Source organism: Lagenorhynchus albirostris, chromosome 8, assembly GCF_949774975.1.
Source record: "Lagenorhynchus albirostris chromosome 8, mLagAlb1.1, whole genome shotgun sequence".
Taxonomy (NCBI): domain Eukaryota; kingdom Metazoa; phylum Chordata; class Mammalia; order Artiodactyla; family Delphinidae; genus Lagenorhynchus; species Lagenorhynchus albirostris.
Window position 1 is genome coordinate 82,661,103 of NC_083102.1, and position 15,411 is coordinate 82,676,513.

The 15,411-nt window shown below is 37.7% G+C and overlaps 1 protein-coding gene across 7 annotated transcripts in view; it reads right to left on the reverse strand.

Moving 5' to 3' along the window:
* The window catches only part of LOC132524790 (platelet glycoprotein 4), an 83,351-nt gene that overhangs the window by 30,678 nt on the left and 37,262 nt on the right, over positions 1 to 15,411 (reverse strand). For 5 of the 7 annotated variants that reach the window (XM_060157205.1, XM_060157208.1, XM_060157206.1 and 2 more), the window contains exons 2-3: positions 1,251 to 1,339; positions 558 to 766 (exon numbers count right to left, since the gene is read on the reverse strand). In XM_060157205.1, the coding sequence (XP_060013188.1) occupies positions 558 to 677 (120 nt within the window). In that variant the 5' untranslated portion in view covers positions 678 to 766; positions 1,251 to 1,339. Of the gene's footprint in view, positions 1 to 557; positions 767 to 1,250; positions 1,340 to 6,191; positions 6,324 to 14,777; positions 14,927 to 15,411 lie in introns of all 7 variants that reach the window. The other 2 variants (XM_060157204.1, XM_060157207.1) reach the window with 2 other exon arrangements.

Consider the following 15,411-nt stretch of genomic DNA (forward strand, 5'->3'; position numbering starts at 1 on the left):
ACTTCATCAATAAGAAATGTTCATAAGACAATCATATATTATTACACATATCATATAGAGCAGTTTACCAAACAGAAATAATTTTTACCAGTTTTACCAAATATTCCTACATCAATATTAAACACAATTTTGTTTAAGTTATATATATATTAAATATGATTTTACTTTTCTCAACATTAATCAAACTGCACCTATTTTATAAATGTACCCTCACAAAATAACACTCATTTCTCATTCAAAAGCTTATCAGCATACTCTATTGACATAATTAAATGTAATTATTTCTACTTACCTGCATACCTATAATAGTTTTTTACCAGAAATTAAATATTTAGACCTAAGATGACAGTGCATTCATATAGAATATGAATGGTAGAATATACATCATACTGTGACCACTTCTCTATCATGTAGTTTCAGTAGTTCACAATCACGTTTGTGCTGGAGACACATTATTGCCAGTTACAATGAAATATCAAACAGCCACCCTAAGCCAAAAAGGGATGGAAGATAGAATGAATCAGGACAGCAAGAAATATTCTTGAAATTACTTGTACCTTTTTAATTGTCTTCTCAATAAGCATGTCTCCAACTGGCATTAGAATACCTCCAAACACAGCCAGGGCTGCACCAATGACAGCACCAGCGATGAGCCCACAGTTTCGATCGCAGCCCATTTTTCTTGTTCTGGGAAAAAACTAAGGTTCAGCACCTGCTTCCTTCAAACTCCCAGGTCTGATGAAGGTGGTTTCCAAGAGGTCTGGTTCTATCATTAGAAGGAGATCATAAAACAGAAGCATAAGTATCAAACAAAAAGATCAAAGTACAAGGAAAACACGCAACTGAAACAGATCATTCTGCCAGTTATAAACAGATGCTTTTTTTAAAAAAAAATTAAAACTTTCTAGGTCTTGTCCTTTCTTGATTTGACCTACCTACCAGTGGTAGAAGTAATAAATAATGTCACATAGAGCAGTTCTTCAAAGTTCTCCTCTTTAAAATTTTCTTTCTATGGATGATTAACATTCTGAAATCTTATCTAAGGAGAATATGCTTACTGTACTCTCGCCCTCTGCTTACCTTGCATCAGCCTGGGACACTTACGGGCATCTTCACCCTCTATCTGGCTTCTCCACCCCAACACAACCATCTGCACCCTAACTGGAGTTCTCCTGCAAACTGAATGTGGGTGGACTGATGTCTATCACATCTAAATGCTAAGCAAGTTTGGTGACAGATGTTTTCTTTACCTTTTTCACAAATAGAGAGATACGGATTTTACAGGAAATGATCTGATGAGTCTCAGAGGAATCAATTCTTGTAATCAATTGTAAGCTATCTGTTAAAACAAAAAAGCATGAGTAAATTGGGAAAATACATTGCCAGAAAATTAGCACTAGACTACTCCCTAATAACATCAAAATTATAATTATTAAAAGAAAATTCCACTTTCATCAATATTGAGTTCATGCCTGCATTCTTTCTTATACACGGTGTTGAAAACATTGAAATATTTTAAAGAAGAGTACTTCATTTCTTTTTTTTTTAACATCTTTATTGGAACATAATTGCTTTACAATGGTGTGTTAGTTTCTGCTTTATAACAAAGTGAATCAGTTATACATATACACGTTCCCATCTCTCTTCCCTCCTGCATCTTCCTCCCTCCCACCCTCCCTATCCCACCCCTCTAGGTGGTCACAAAGCACCGAGCTGATCTCCCTGTTTTATGCGGCTGCTTCCCACTAGCTATCCACTTTACGCTTGGTAGTGTATATATGTCCATGCCACTCTCTCACCTCGTCACAACCTCCCCCTCCCCCTCCCCATATCCTCAAGGAAGTCCATGCTCTAGTAGGTCTGTGTCTTTATTCCTGTCTTGCCCCTAGGTTCTTCATGACCTTTTTTTTTTTTCTTAGATTCCATATGTATGTCCATCGACAGATGAATGGATAAAGAAGATGTGGCACATATATACAATGGAATATTACTCAGCCATAAAAAGAAACAAAATTTAGTCAATTTCTTTTTTTAATAACTGATTTTTAGGTAGTCTAAAGGTGAAAAGACTTTAAAGAAAATATGTAGAGGATGTCTAGTTTCTGTGATAGGCATTGCTTTCTTGCTGGTCTCACATATATATTTTTTAACATATTCAAGGGCAATATTGTTCATTTTGTCATGGGCAACTGACTCATGCCAGTTCTGTTAAAAGCAACTAGATTGTGTCAATATGTATTTCACTTAGTCAGTCTTATCTTTGGAAGAAAACTCTTAGTGGAATAAGTAGATCCTATTGTAACAAGGTTAATAAGACTTTATTATTCAAATATTGAAAACATACTCATTTGAGCTATTTTGGTTGCAATCACTTTTTTTTATAATGGGGATGACCTGACATCAATAAACAGAATGTGCTTTGTAGCTTATAAACAAATATTCCCTACTTCAAAATGCCCCTGGCCAAGGAAAACAAAAATGCCAACAGAATGGAGGCTACAGACAAAAAAGAGGCACACATAATATTTTTGTCAACCTTGTAAGAAGAATAATAATTATATTTTGTTATGGTCTCAGATTTTCCCTCCATAGCTTTGTTGTGGTTGAAGTACCACTCTGATGATTTTATTAGTAGTTCTTTCCACTTGAGGAAACATATAGTTTTTTTAAAATATTAATTGCATAGCTAAGAAAATAGTGTTAAGACTAATGTTAAGAAAATAAGACTTTTCCCCAAAATGGAAAAAGATGTTATAAAATTTTTTCATGGCAATTTATTTATTTTTCATCCTTTAGGATTTCCCTTTACCAATGCCTTATAGCTAGGATACTTCCACTGTAAATCAGGATGAGCAAACTGATTCACACTGAGGTCCTCATGGCTAAGAAGCTTGAATAGTCATGAGTGTCACATGTTTTTTCCCAATGTAAACAAAACACACAAGCCTAAACAAGTGATTTATTTTTCCTGTGGAATTTTATGTGTCCCTGAGCAAGTAGAGTCGGCTTTTTATTAATTGCTTGGGGGTGGAGGGGGAAGAATATATGCTACCTCCTATGGCTTTGGCCAGGGTTGTCATAATGCGATGGAACAAATTATTTAAACCTGATAATAATGACTAGATATTCACAAGTAGAATCTCCTTTGCAAAGGATAATTGTAGAGCACCTTAAAATTTTTGTGAAGCATCATCCTTTTTGTTTTTGTTTTTTTCTGTTTTTTTTTTTTTTTGGTACGCGGGCCTCTCACTGTTGTGTCCTCTCCCGTTGCGGAGCACAGGCTCCGGATGCGCAGGCTCAGCGGCCATGGCTCACGGGCCCAGCCGCTCCGCGGCATGTGGGATCTTCCCGGACCGGGGCACGAACCCGTGTCCCCTGCATCGGCAGGCAGACTCTCAACCACTGCGCCACCAGGGAAGCCCTGAAACATCATCTTTTAAACGATCATTGTAATTGCTGAGTAGAGAATGTCACCCAGGTGTTCTGTACTGTATACAAGTGACCATATTCAGGGGAGCTTATCAAGTAATATTTTACTGAATGCCCATTTCATAGACCATTCCCCAGTTCAAAATCTGCAAGTTATACTTAAGGTAGTCATCAAAATACAGGGATCGAGCCTGCTGTAACTGAGAGACTGGAGAATAAAGTGAAGCGTGATGGGCTACTCTCTTGCCAGCTGACCTTGGGCAAGTCACTTAATAGCTCTATTCCTCAGTTTCCTCATGTGTAAAATAAGATGCTAAGATGAGATCCCCAGTTTTTAATTTAGGCAGCTGAACTGGTTCTTCACTCAAATTCTTACATGGAAGACCAGGCAGAGTGACTTTGATTACAGCAGTGGCAGCAGTGGTGGGAACCCCAAGACCCTGATTCCTAACTTGGTTTCCCCACTCCTAACTAACACTATCCTATCCCATGTTTAGGAAACTTGAGGAGAATCTCTGTAGAAACAAATGGACTGCAATTCGTTAAAAAATTGGGACACGAAATCCCGAGGGTCAAATTCTAGTTTTGTTTCTATAACATCATGAATCTATTAAAAAATACAACTCAAAGATAAAATCATCTCTTTCCGAAAGATACTGTATTTTCTATATAAACACCACTAAAAATTATTCAATATTAATGTTATTTGCAATTCTGACAGATGGAATATAAAATGAGTTAAACATTACAATTCTATGGTTTCTGAGATGGATAGAGGTGTGTATTATTTGCCCCTTTCCAGATCTATGCCATCACCTAGTTAAGAATCTACCTGACCTTTCCCAGAATCATTCTCCTTTATTCAAGCAGCCCCACGGACTACGGGAAAGAGTTTCTGCAAGGGGCAAAGAGTCTCAAGAAAGTCCACTGGATGACCCAGGGGGCAACAGGTTATTCAATGCCTCTCTAAACCTGAAAACTCATTATTATGACTTCCAAGGACCCTGAGCCCAGAGATGTGAAGTCATGGGCAGACCTGGGTACTGCCTAGGCTCTGTCTGCTTTGAATTTAAAACTGAAGTGAGATAGTATACACAGCCCACTGCTGTTGAGTCAAGTTCATCAGAAAACAAAAGTGTCAATAATTTTTTGGGTTGAATTGCATGGTTAGACAGTTCCTAGTCTGACACTGTCTGGATGATGCGTAAGCAAAGATACAAGAGTTACTCTAACATTCCTGCATATGTGTACTGATATTTTCAACAGAAAAAGATTGAGTTTATCTAATTTTTCACATTTTCTATTGGCCGACATACTTTTGTTACCTTGATGTAAGTTTCCTTTTTTTTCTCTCTCTCTAAGAATAGGCAAGATATTTCACATGTGTAGTGTAGTCCTCCTTTATCAATGGCTTTGCTTTCCACACTTTCACTTACCCATGGTCAAAAGTGGTCAGGTGAAGGTAACTGAACCTGTAGAAAGCAAAATCTTGGCTACAGGGGGACTACTTAGGGTTTGGTGCTATCTCTGGGTTCAGGCACCCAATGAGGGTCTTAGAAGGTATCCTCCACACCCGTGAATATGGGGGAACTACTTACTTGCGTTCATTTATTATGCTTCAGTGCCCTGTCACCATAAGTTAAGTATTGCTATTATAATTATACTTTAACCTTATGCTTCATACTACAAAATTACAAATACAAGTTGACCCTTGAACAACACAGAGGGGTTATGGACCCTGCGGGCAGTGGAAAATCCACATATAACTATACAGTCAGCCCTCCTTATCTGTAGTTCTGCATCTGTGGATCCAAACAACTACGCATTGTGGATCAGGTAGTACTGTAGTATCTACTGAAAAAATTCTGTGTCAAAGTGGACCCACAAAGTTCAAACCCGTTCTGTTCAAGGGTCAACTGTAGTTTTATTCACCTGAAGCAAAGGAGGCACTAACAAATTAAGTAGGACATGAACTGAATACATAAAAGTTCAGGTTACTCAGGACATTCTATTCAAGAGCTTCATAAAAAAAGTGTAGTTATTCCCCACTCTCCTCTCACATGTAGCCATTTAGAGCACATAAAATTTGTGTTTTGCACACATGGTTTTCTCAGTAGTACAGCTTCTTACATAATAAAATTTATTTTACTTGCTAATATTAGATTAAGTTTTATTCTTTACTGTTATTTCTTCTTCATAATAAGACATTGAGGAGAGGACTGGCGGTGTGAACACAGCCTGCAGGGGGTTAGTGCACCACGGCTAGCCGGGAGGGAGTCCGGGAAAAGGTCTGGAGCTGCCGAAGAGGCAAGAGACTTTTCCTTCCCTCTTTGTTTCCTGGTGCGCGAGGAGAGGGGATTAAGAGCGCTGCTTAAAGGAGATCCAGAGACGGGCGCAAGCCGCGGCTAAAAACGCGGACGCCAGAGACGGGCATGAGACGCTAAGGCTGCTGCTGCCGCCACCAAGAAGGCTGTGTGCGAGCACAGGACACTATCCGCACCCCCCTTCCGGGGAGCCTGTGCAGCCCGCCACTGCCAGGGTCCCGGGATCCAGGGACAACTTCCCCGGAAGAACGCACGGCGCGCCTCAGGCTGGTGCAACGTCACACCGGCGCAACGTCACACCGGCCTCTGCCACCACAGGCTCGCCCCGCATCCATATCCCTCCCTCCCCCCAGCCTGAGTGAGCCAGAGCCCCCGAATCAGCGGCTCCTTTAACCCCGTCCTGCCTGAGTGAAGAACACACGCCCTCCGGCGACCTACATGCAGAGGCGGGTCCAGATCCAAAGCTGAACCCCGGGAGCTGTGCGAACAAAGAAGAGAAAGGGAAATCTCTCCCAGCAGCCTCAGGAGCAGCGGATTAAATCTCCACAATCAACTTGATGTACCCTGCATCTGTGGAATACATGAATAGACAACCAATCATCCCAAATTGAGGAGGTGGACTTTGAGAGCAAGATTTATGATTTTTTCCCCTTTTCCTCTTTTTGTGAGTGTCTATGTGTATGCTTCTGTGTGAGATTTTGTCTGTACAGCATTGCTTTCACCTTTTGTCCTAGCGTTCTGTCCATCCCTTTTTTTAACTTAAAAAAATTTTTTTTCTTAATAATTATTTTTTATTTTTATAACTTTATTTTATTTTATCTTACATTATTTTATTTTCTCTTCTTTCTTTCTTTCTTTTTCTTTCTTTCTACTTTTTCTCCCTTTTATTCTGAGCCGTGTGGATGAAAGGTTCTTGGCGCTGCAGCCAGGAGTCAGTGCTGTGCCTCTGAGGTGGGAGAGCCAACTTCAGGACACTGGTCCACAAGAGACCCCCCCCAGCTCCACATAATATCAAATGGCGAAAATTTCCCAGAGATCTCCATCTCAACACCAACACCCGGCTTCACTTAATGACCAGCAAGCTACAGTGCTGGAAACCCTACTAGCAAAACAGGAACACAACCCCACCCATTAGCAGAGAGGCTGCCTAAAATCATAATCAGGCCACAGACACCCCAAAACACACCACCAGACGTGGACCTGCCCACCAGAAAGAAAAGATCCAGCCTCATCCACCAGAACACAGGCACTAGTCCCCTCCACCAGGAAGCCTACACAACCCACTGAACCAACTTTAGCCACTGGGGACAGACACCAAAAACAATGGGAACTACGAACCTGCAGCCTGCGAAAAGGAGACCCCAAACACAGTCAGAGAAGCAAAATGAGAAGACAGAAAAACACACAGCAGATGAAGAAGCAAGATAAAAACCCACCAGACCTAACAAATGAAGAGGAAATAGGCAGTCTACCTGAAAAAGAATTCAGAATAATGATAGTAAAGTAGATCCAAAATCTTGGAAATAGAATAGACAAAAGGCAAGAAACATTTAGCAAGGACCTAGAAGAACTAAAGAGGAAACAAGCAACGATGAACAACACAATAAATGAAATTAAAAGTACTCTAGATGGGATCAATAGCAGAATAACTGAGGCAGAAGAACAGATAAGTGACCTGGAAGAATAAATAGTGGAAATAACTACTGCAGATCAGAATAAAGAAAAAAGAATGAAAAGAACTGAGAACAGTCTCAGAGACCTCTGGGACAACATTAAATGCACCAACATTCGAAGTATAGGGGTCCCAGAAGAAGAAGAGAAAAAGAAAGGGACTGAGAAAATATTTGAAGAGAGTATAGTTGAAAACGTACCTAATATGGGAAAGGAAATAGTTAATCAAGTCCAGGAAGCACAGAGAGTCAAATACAGGATAAATCCAAGGAGAAACATGGCAAGACACATATTAATCAAACTGTCAAAAATTAAATATAAAGAAAACATATTAAAAGCAGCAAGGGAAAAACAACAAATAACACACAAGGGAATCCCCATAAGGTTAACATCTGATCTTTCAGCAGAAACTCTGCAAGCCAGAAGGGACTGGCAGGACATATTTAAAGTGATGAAGGAGAAAAACCTGCAACCAAGATTACTCTACACAGCAAAGATCTCATTTGGATTTGATGGAGAAATTAAAACCTTTACAGACAAGCTAAAGCTGAGAGAGTTCAGCACCACCAAACCAGCTTTACAACAAATGCTAAAGGAACTTCTCTAGGCAAAAAACACAAGAGAAGGAAAGGACCTACAATAACGAACCCAAAACAATTAAGAAAATGGGAATAGGAACATACGTATCGATAACTACCTTAAATGTAAATGGATTAAATGCTCCCACCAAAAGACACAGATTGGCTGAATGGATACAAAAACAAGACACATATATATGCTGTCGACAAGAGACCCACTTCAGACCTAGGGACACATACAGACTGAAAGTGAGGGGATGGAAAAAGATATTCCATGCAAATGGAAACCAAAAGAAAGCTGGAGTAGCAATTATCATATCAGACACAATAGACTTTAAAATATAGACTATTACAAGAGACAAAGAAGGGCACTACATAATGATCAAGGGATCGATCCAAGAAGAAGATATAACAATAGTAAATATTTATTCACCCAACATAGGAGCACCTCAATATATAAGGCAAATAATAACAACCATAAAAGGGGAAATCGACAGTAACACATTCAGAGTAGGGGACTTTAACACCCCACTTTCACCAATGGACAGATCATCCAAAATGAAAATAAGTAAGGAAACACAAGCTTTAAATGATACATTAAAGAAGATGGACTTAATTGATATTTATAGGACATTCCATCCAAAAACAACAGAATACACATTTTTCTCAGGTGCTCATGGAACATTCTCCAGGATAGATCATATCTTGGGTCACAAATCAAGCCTTGGTAAATTTAAGAAAATTGAAATTGTATCAAGTATCTTTTCCGAGCACAACGCTATGAGACTAGATATCAATTACAGGAAAAGATCTGTAAAAAATACAAACACATGGAGGCTAAACAATAGACTACTTAATAACCAAGAGATCACTGAAGAAATCAAAGAGGAAATCAAAAAGTACCTAGAAACAAATGACAATGGAGACACGATGACCCAAAACCTATGGGATGCAGCAAAAGCAGTTCTAAGAGGGAAGTTTACAGCAATAATATCCTACCTTAAGAAACAAGAAACATCTCGAATAAACAACCTAACCTTGCACCTAAAGCAATTAGAGAAAGAAGAACAAAAAAACCCCAAAGTTAGCAGAAGGAAAGAAATCATAACGATCAGATCAGAAATAAATGAATAAGAAATGAAGGAAACAACAGCAAAGAACTATAAAAGTAAAAGCTGGTTCCTGGAGAAGATAAACAAAATTGATAAACCATTAGCCAGACTCATCAAGAAAAAAAGGGAGAAGAATCAAATCAATAGAATTAGAAATGAAAAAGGAGAAGTAACAACTGACACTGCAGAAATACAAAAGATCATGAGAGATTACTACAAGCAACTCTATGCCAATAAAATGGACAACCTGGAAGAAATGGACAAATTCTTAGAAATGCACAACCTGCCAAGACTGAATCAGGAAGAAATAGAAAATATGAACAGACCAATCACAAGCACTGAAATTGAGACTGTGATTGAAAATTTTACAACAAACAAAAGCCCAGGACCAGATGGCTTCACAGGTGAATTCTATCAAACATTTAGAGAAGAGCTAACACCTATCCTTCTCAAACTCTTCCAAAATATAACAGAGGGAGGAACACTCCCAAACTCATTCTACGAGGCCACAGTCACCCTGATACCAAAACCAGACAAGGATGTCACAAAGAAAGAAAACTACAGGCCACTATCACTGATGAACATAGATGCAAAAATCCTCAACAAAATACTAGCAAACATAATCCAACAGCACATTAAAAGGATCATACACCATGATCAAGTTGGGTTTATTCCAGGAATGCAAGGATTCTTCAATATACACAAACTGAACAATGTGATACACCATATTAACAAACTGAAAGAGAAAAACCATATGATCATCTCAACAGATGCAGAGAAATCTTTCGACAAAATTCAACACCCATTTATGATAAAAACCCTGCAGAAAGTAGGCATAGAGGGAACTTTCCTTAACTTAATAAAGGCCATATATGACAAACCTACAGCCAACATCGTCCTCAATGGTGAAAAACTGAAAGAATTTCCACTAACATCAGGAACAAAACAAGGTTGCCCACTCTCACCACTCTTATTCAACATAGTTTTGGAAGTTTTAGCCACAGCAATCAGAGAAGAAAAGGAAAAAAAAACGAATCCAAATCAGAAAAGAAGAAGTAAAGCTGTCACTCTTTGCAGATGACATGATACTATACATAGAGAATCCTAAAGATGCTACAAGAAAACTACTAGAGCTAATCAATGAATTTGGTAAAGTTGCAGGATACAAAATTAATGCACAGAAATCTCTGGCATTCCTATACACTAATGATGAAAAATCTGAAAGTGAAACCAAGAAAACACTCCCATTTACCACTGCAACAAAAACAATAAAATATCTAGGAATAAACCTACCTAAGGAGACCAAAGACCTGTATGCAGAAAATTATAAGACACTGATGAAAGAAATTAAAGATGATACAAATAGATAGAGAGATATACCATGTTCTTGGATAGGAAGAATTAACATTGTGAAAATGACTCTACTACCCAAAGCAATCTACAGATTCAATGCAATCCCTATCAACCTACCACTGGCATTTTTCACAGAACTAGAACAAAACATTTCACAATTTGTATGGAAACACAAAAGACCCCGAATAGCCAAAGCAATCTTGAGAACGAAAAACGGAGCTGGAGGTATCAGGCTCCCTGACTTCAGACTGTACTGCAAAGCTACTGCAATCAAGATAGTATGGTACGGGCACAAGAACAGAAATATAGATCAATGGAGAAGGATAGAAAGCCCAATGATAAACCCACACACATATGGTCACCTTATCTTTGATAAAGGAGGCAGGAATGTACAGTGGAGAAAGGACAGCCTCTCCAATAAGTGGTGCTGGGAAAACTGGACAGGTACATGTAAAAGTATGAGATTAGAACACTCCCTAACACCATACACAAAAATAAGCTCAAAATGGATTAAAGACCTAAATGTAAGGCCAGAAACTATCAAACTCTTAGAGAAAACATAGGCAGAACACTCTGTAACATAAATCACAGCAAGATCCTTTTTGACCCATCTCCTAGAGAAATGGAAATAAAAACAAAAATAAATGGGACCTAATGAAACTTAAAAGCTTTTGCACAGCAAAGGAAACCATAAACAAGACCAAAAGACAACCCTCAGAATGGGAGAAAATATTTGCAAATGAAGCAACTGACAAAGGATTAATCTCCAAATTTACAAGCAGCTCATGCAGCTCAATAACAAAACAACAAACAACCCAATCCAAAAATGGGCAGAAGACCTACATAGACATTTCTCCAAAGAAGATATACAGATTGCCAACAAACACATGAAAGAATGCTCAACATCATTAATCATTAGAGAAATGCAAATCAAAACTACAATGAGATATCATCTCACACTGGTCAGAATGGCCATCATCAAAAAACCTAGAAACAATAAATGATGGAGAGGGTGTGGAGAAAAGGAACACTCTTGCACTGCTGGTGGGAACGTGAATTGGTACAGCCACTATGGAGAACAGTATGGAGGTTTCTTAAAAACCTGCAAATAGAACTACCATACAACCTAGCAAACCCACTCCTGAGCATATACCCTGAGAAAACCATAATTCAAAAAGAGTCATGTACCAAAATGTTCATTGCAGCTCTATTTACAATAGCCTGGAGATGGAAGCAACCTACATGTCCATCATTAGATGAATGGATAAAGAAGATGTGGCATATATATACAATGGAGTATTACTCAACCATAAAAAGAAACGAAATTGAGGTGGATGGACCTAGAGTCTGTCATACAGAGTGAAGTAAGTCAGAAAGAGAAAGACAAATACCATATGCTAACACATATATATGGAATCTAAGAAAAAATAACAATGTCATGAAGAACCTATGGGTAAGACAGGAATAAAGATACAGACCTACTAGAGAATGGACTTGAGGATATGGCAAGGGGGAAGGGTAAGCTGTGACAAAGTGAGAGAGTGGCATGGACATATACACACTACCAAACGTAGAATAGATAGCTGGTGGGAAGCAGCCGCATAGCACAGGGAGATCAGCTCGGTGCTTTGTGACCACCTCGAGGGGTGGGATACGGAGGGTGGGAGGGAGGGAGACACAAGTGTGAAGAGATATGGGAACACATGTATATGTATAACTGATTCACCTTGTTGTAAAGTGGAAACTAACACACCATTGTAAAGCAATTATACTCCAATAAAGATGTAGAAAAAGAAAAAAAGAAAGCACATTTTACTCAAACATAAACAAAAACTAAGATATTGATATCTGTAATAACTTATTGCTTGCTTAAAGTACTTAAATTTGGAAAACAAAAAATAATCAAAGGTACAGGGAAGAAAACATATTTTTGAGACCAATAAGAAGGAAGAGAAAATAAAAAGAAATGTTTTAAGATACCACTAATCCCATAACTTTCTTCAGTCTATATGGAGATCAGCTGTATCCTATCAGTTCACAGACATTAAGTCCTATTCCTTTTGTAGAATTCATGAGTATATGTACACGTGGCTGTTTCTTTTTTTGCTGTCATATCTACGAAATGTTTCCAGATGAACTTATGAGATTTATGCCATTCTACTGTGTTGGAAACCTGGTGATAGGAACTGAGACTGAGCTATAAGAAGCGTCTCCATTAGTAGGTCAGAAAAATAAAGTTCCCAGAGAATCTGTAATTATTCCCATGTGCAGATAGAGCTGTGTTTCCTGGGAAACTCCACTCAGAAAAGGCATGGCCCAGAGGTACAGTTTCCTGGGATGTGAACTACGAAACTTTAACATTTTCAGATTATAAGAGTATGTACTTGTACCATAAATGAGTGCCAGGACCTGGATGACATTTTCTAACTCATGAGTGAGTTAGAAATTTCCCATTCTCTCCATAAGCCTTCCTTCCACTTTTCCTTGGAATAGGAAACCAGATCACACACCTCTGTTTTCCACTAGACACACACTGTGATTCTTTTGATACACAGTCTTCCTCACCTAATAAATACAGTATCTGCCCACAAAATGCAGTTTTAGAGTTCTGGGGGTGATTAATTCAACAACAGGTTGAATATGAATGATGAAAATTAGCTTTCCAAATTAAGTTCCTGTTCACACTCTTACTTTATATGATATCTAGGTGTGTTTAAAAAGCCATGATTCCCTAGCCATGAGGAAGATGCAGATTCACATCAAACTAGTTAAGTCAATCATTTAAATCTGGTTGTGTTTCATTATGTGGAAACAGAAGGGAATTAGACTAGTACTTATTTTACACACAATCCCAACATATAAAGATAGTTAAAAGAATAGCTATTGTGGTCAAAGTTGGCAAGAACTGTGGCCCTTTCCCCTTTCCAGTCACATCTCATTTGGGCTCTGAGTCATCCCCACAGAACCCAACGGCTATGTGGAAAATATTTAAATAACCGGATTAGGAGATCTCTGACACCTTCTCTTATTCAAGTTACCATAATCCTTTTAATTTATATGGGCATTTCCATCCTATCAGAATATATGGAGCTAAACATACATAACAGAAAAAAGTTTATAGACATCTATAATACAAAACAATAATATACTTTACTAAATTATGCCTTTCAAGTATAACAAGTTAAAACTTGTTTTGGTGGTAGTCTTAGAAAATTAAAACAATAATTACATTGACTTCATTATTACACTAAATGTTCTTCTAGAAGCAAACCAACCTTTTTGGAGTAGTTTTTGGAGTACTTGAGTATAGAGATTACTATAGGTTTGAAATGATTCTCTTAGAGTCATGTCCGTTTAAATAGGATTATCTAGAGCCATTCTTTTGTTTGTTTGTTTGTTTTTGCGGTATGTGGGCCTCTCACTGTTGTAGCCTCTCCCGTTGGGGAGCACAGGCTCCGGACGCGCAGGCTCAGCGGCCATGGCTCACGGGCCCAGCCGCTGCGCGCCATGTGGGATCTTCCCGAACCGCGGCACGAACCCGCGTCCCCTGCATCGGCAGGCGGACTCTCAACCACTGCGCCACCAGGGAAGCCCTAGAGCCATTCTTGATTGTTGAGTCCTAGATAGAAATGCTATTATCTCTTTTTTCCCAGCCCAACTCTTACTGTAAACAGTAGAATACTATAAGATTTGCAATTATTCTGAGCTTTGAATTCAAATAATTAGGTTCAATTCACAGTCTAACATTATAGTTTTCTGTGGCTCAGTTTTCTCTAAAATGTGTATAAATACATCATATATGGTTTAAAATGTCAAATAAAATTCAATGAGGTAATGAATAAAAATTCCTATCATAGCACATGTTATGTTATTTGAAATATTATGGAATATTATTTTGAACAATAACCTAATAGTAAAATGTTATTGCAAAATGGCCAAGTATTATTTTTAAAAAATCTAATAAATGTGTATAAGTTACACAAAGAAGAATGATTATTTCCAAAACTCTTAGGTTACAGTAAAATCTGATGAAATCGTTTATTCTTATGTATACCAGGATTTAGAATATTATGCAAATGAAAAGGCAGCTTCTAGGTTAGACTAATGCTCCTTGAAACTTTCAGCCATGACTTGGGCCAGTGAATTAAAACACGTTTGGATTAAATCAGAAAATAGTTACAGAATCCATTCCTTCAGGAAGAAAAGAAAAATCCACAAGTATTTTTTGCTAACATTTTCTTAAAAATTAAGCGTAGCAACTATAACTCCCAAAATAAATTCCAAAATTTTTAGTACATTCTGTCCAATACGTCTCCAGTTGTAATTATGTTATTCCTCCCAGCTTAACTTCTGATGAGTTTGTATTGGATTTATTGTTCCGGTCTCATAATGATTTTGGTAAATGAAAAAATTTCTATGTATTTTTCCTCTCATAAAATCCAGTCCACCACTGGACTCTCTACATAAGAAAATTTTTAAAAATTATTATTTTGGTTATTTTTTGAACGAATACTAAAAGCACTGTTTCTTTTCCTAATTTAAAACTACACAGTCAAGGACTGAAAAGTACATGAAAAGATTTCAAAAACATCTTTCAATATGTTACAATTCTAGAAACTGTTAGAAATTTACGCTAGAGAATTTATGCCATTTACAGTTATGTATGAATTCACTTACTATAAATTACTATAAATTAAAACTTTTAATTTCTCTAGAATGATTTGTCCTTTAAACTTTGTATCATCATTCAAGAAAATAATTTGCTGATATTTGTAATAAGCTTCCTAAATATCCAAAAACTTTAATTTTGTTTTTTTATTCTATTACCAAATTTTATATAATTTATAAACATTTATATAAATCAGAATCATCATTTGGAATTAATACAATTAACCATCCCCAGTAGCAATTACAATATCTTTGTTCATTTAAAAAAAATGCTTA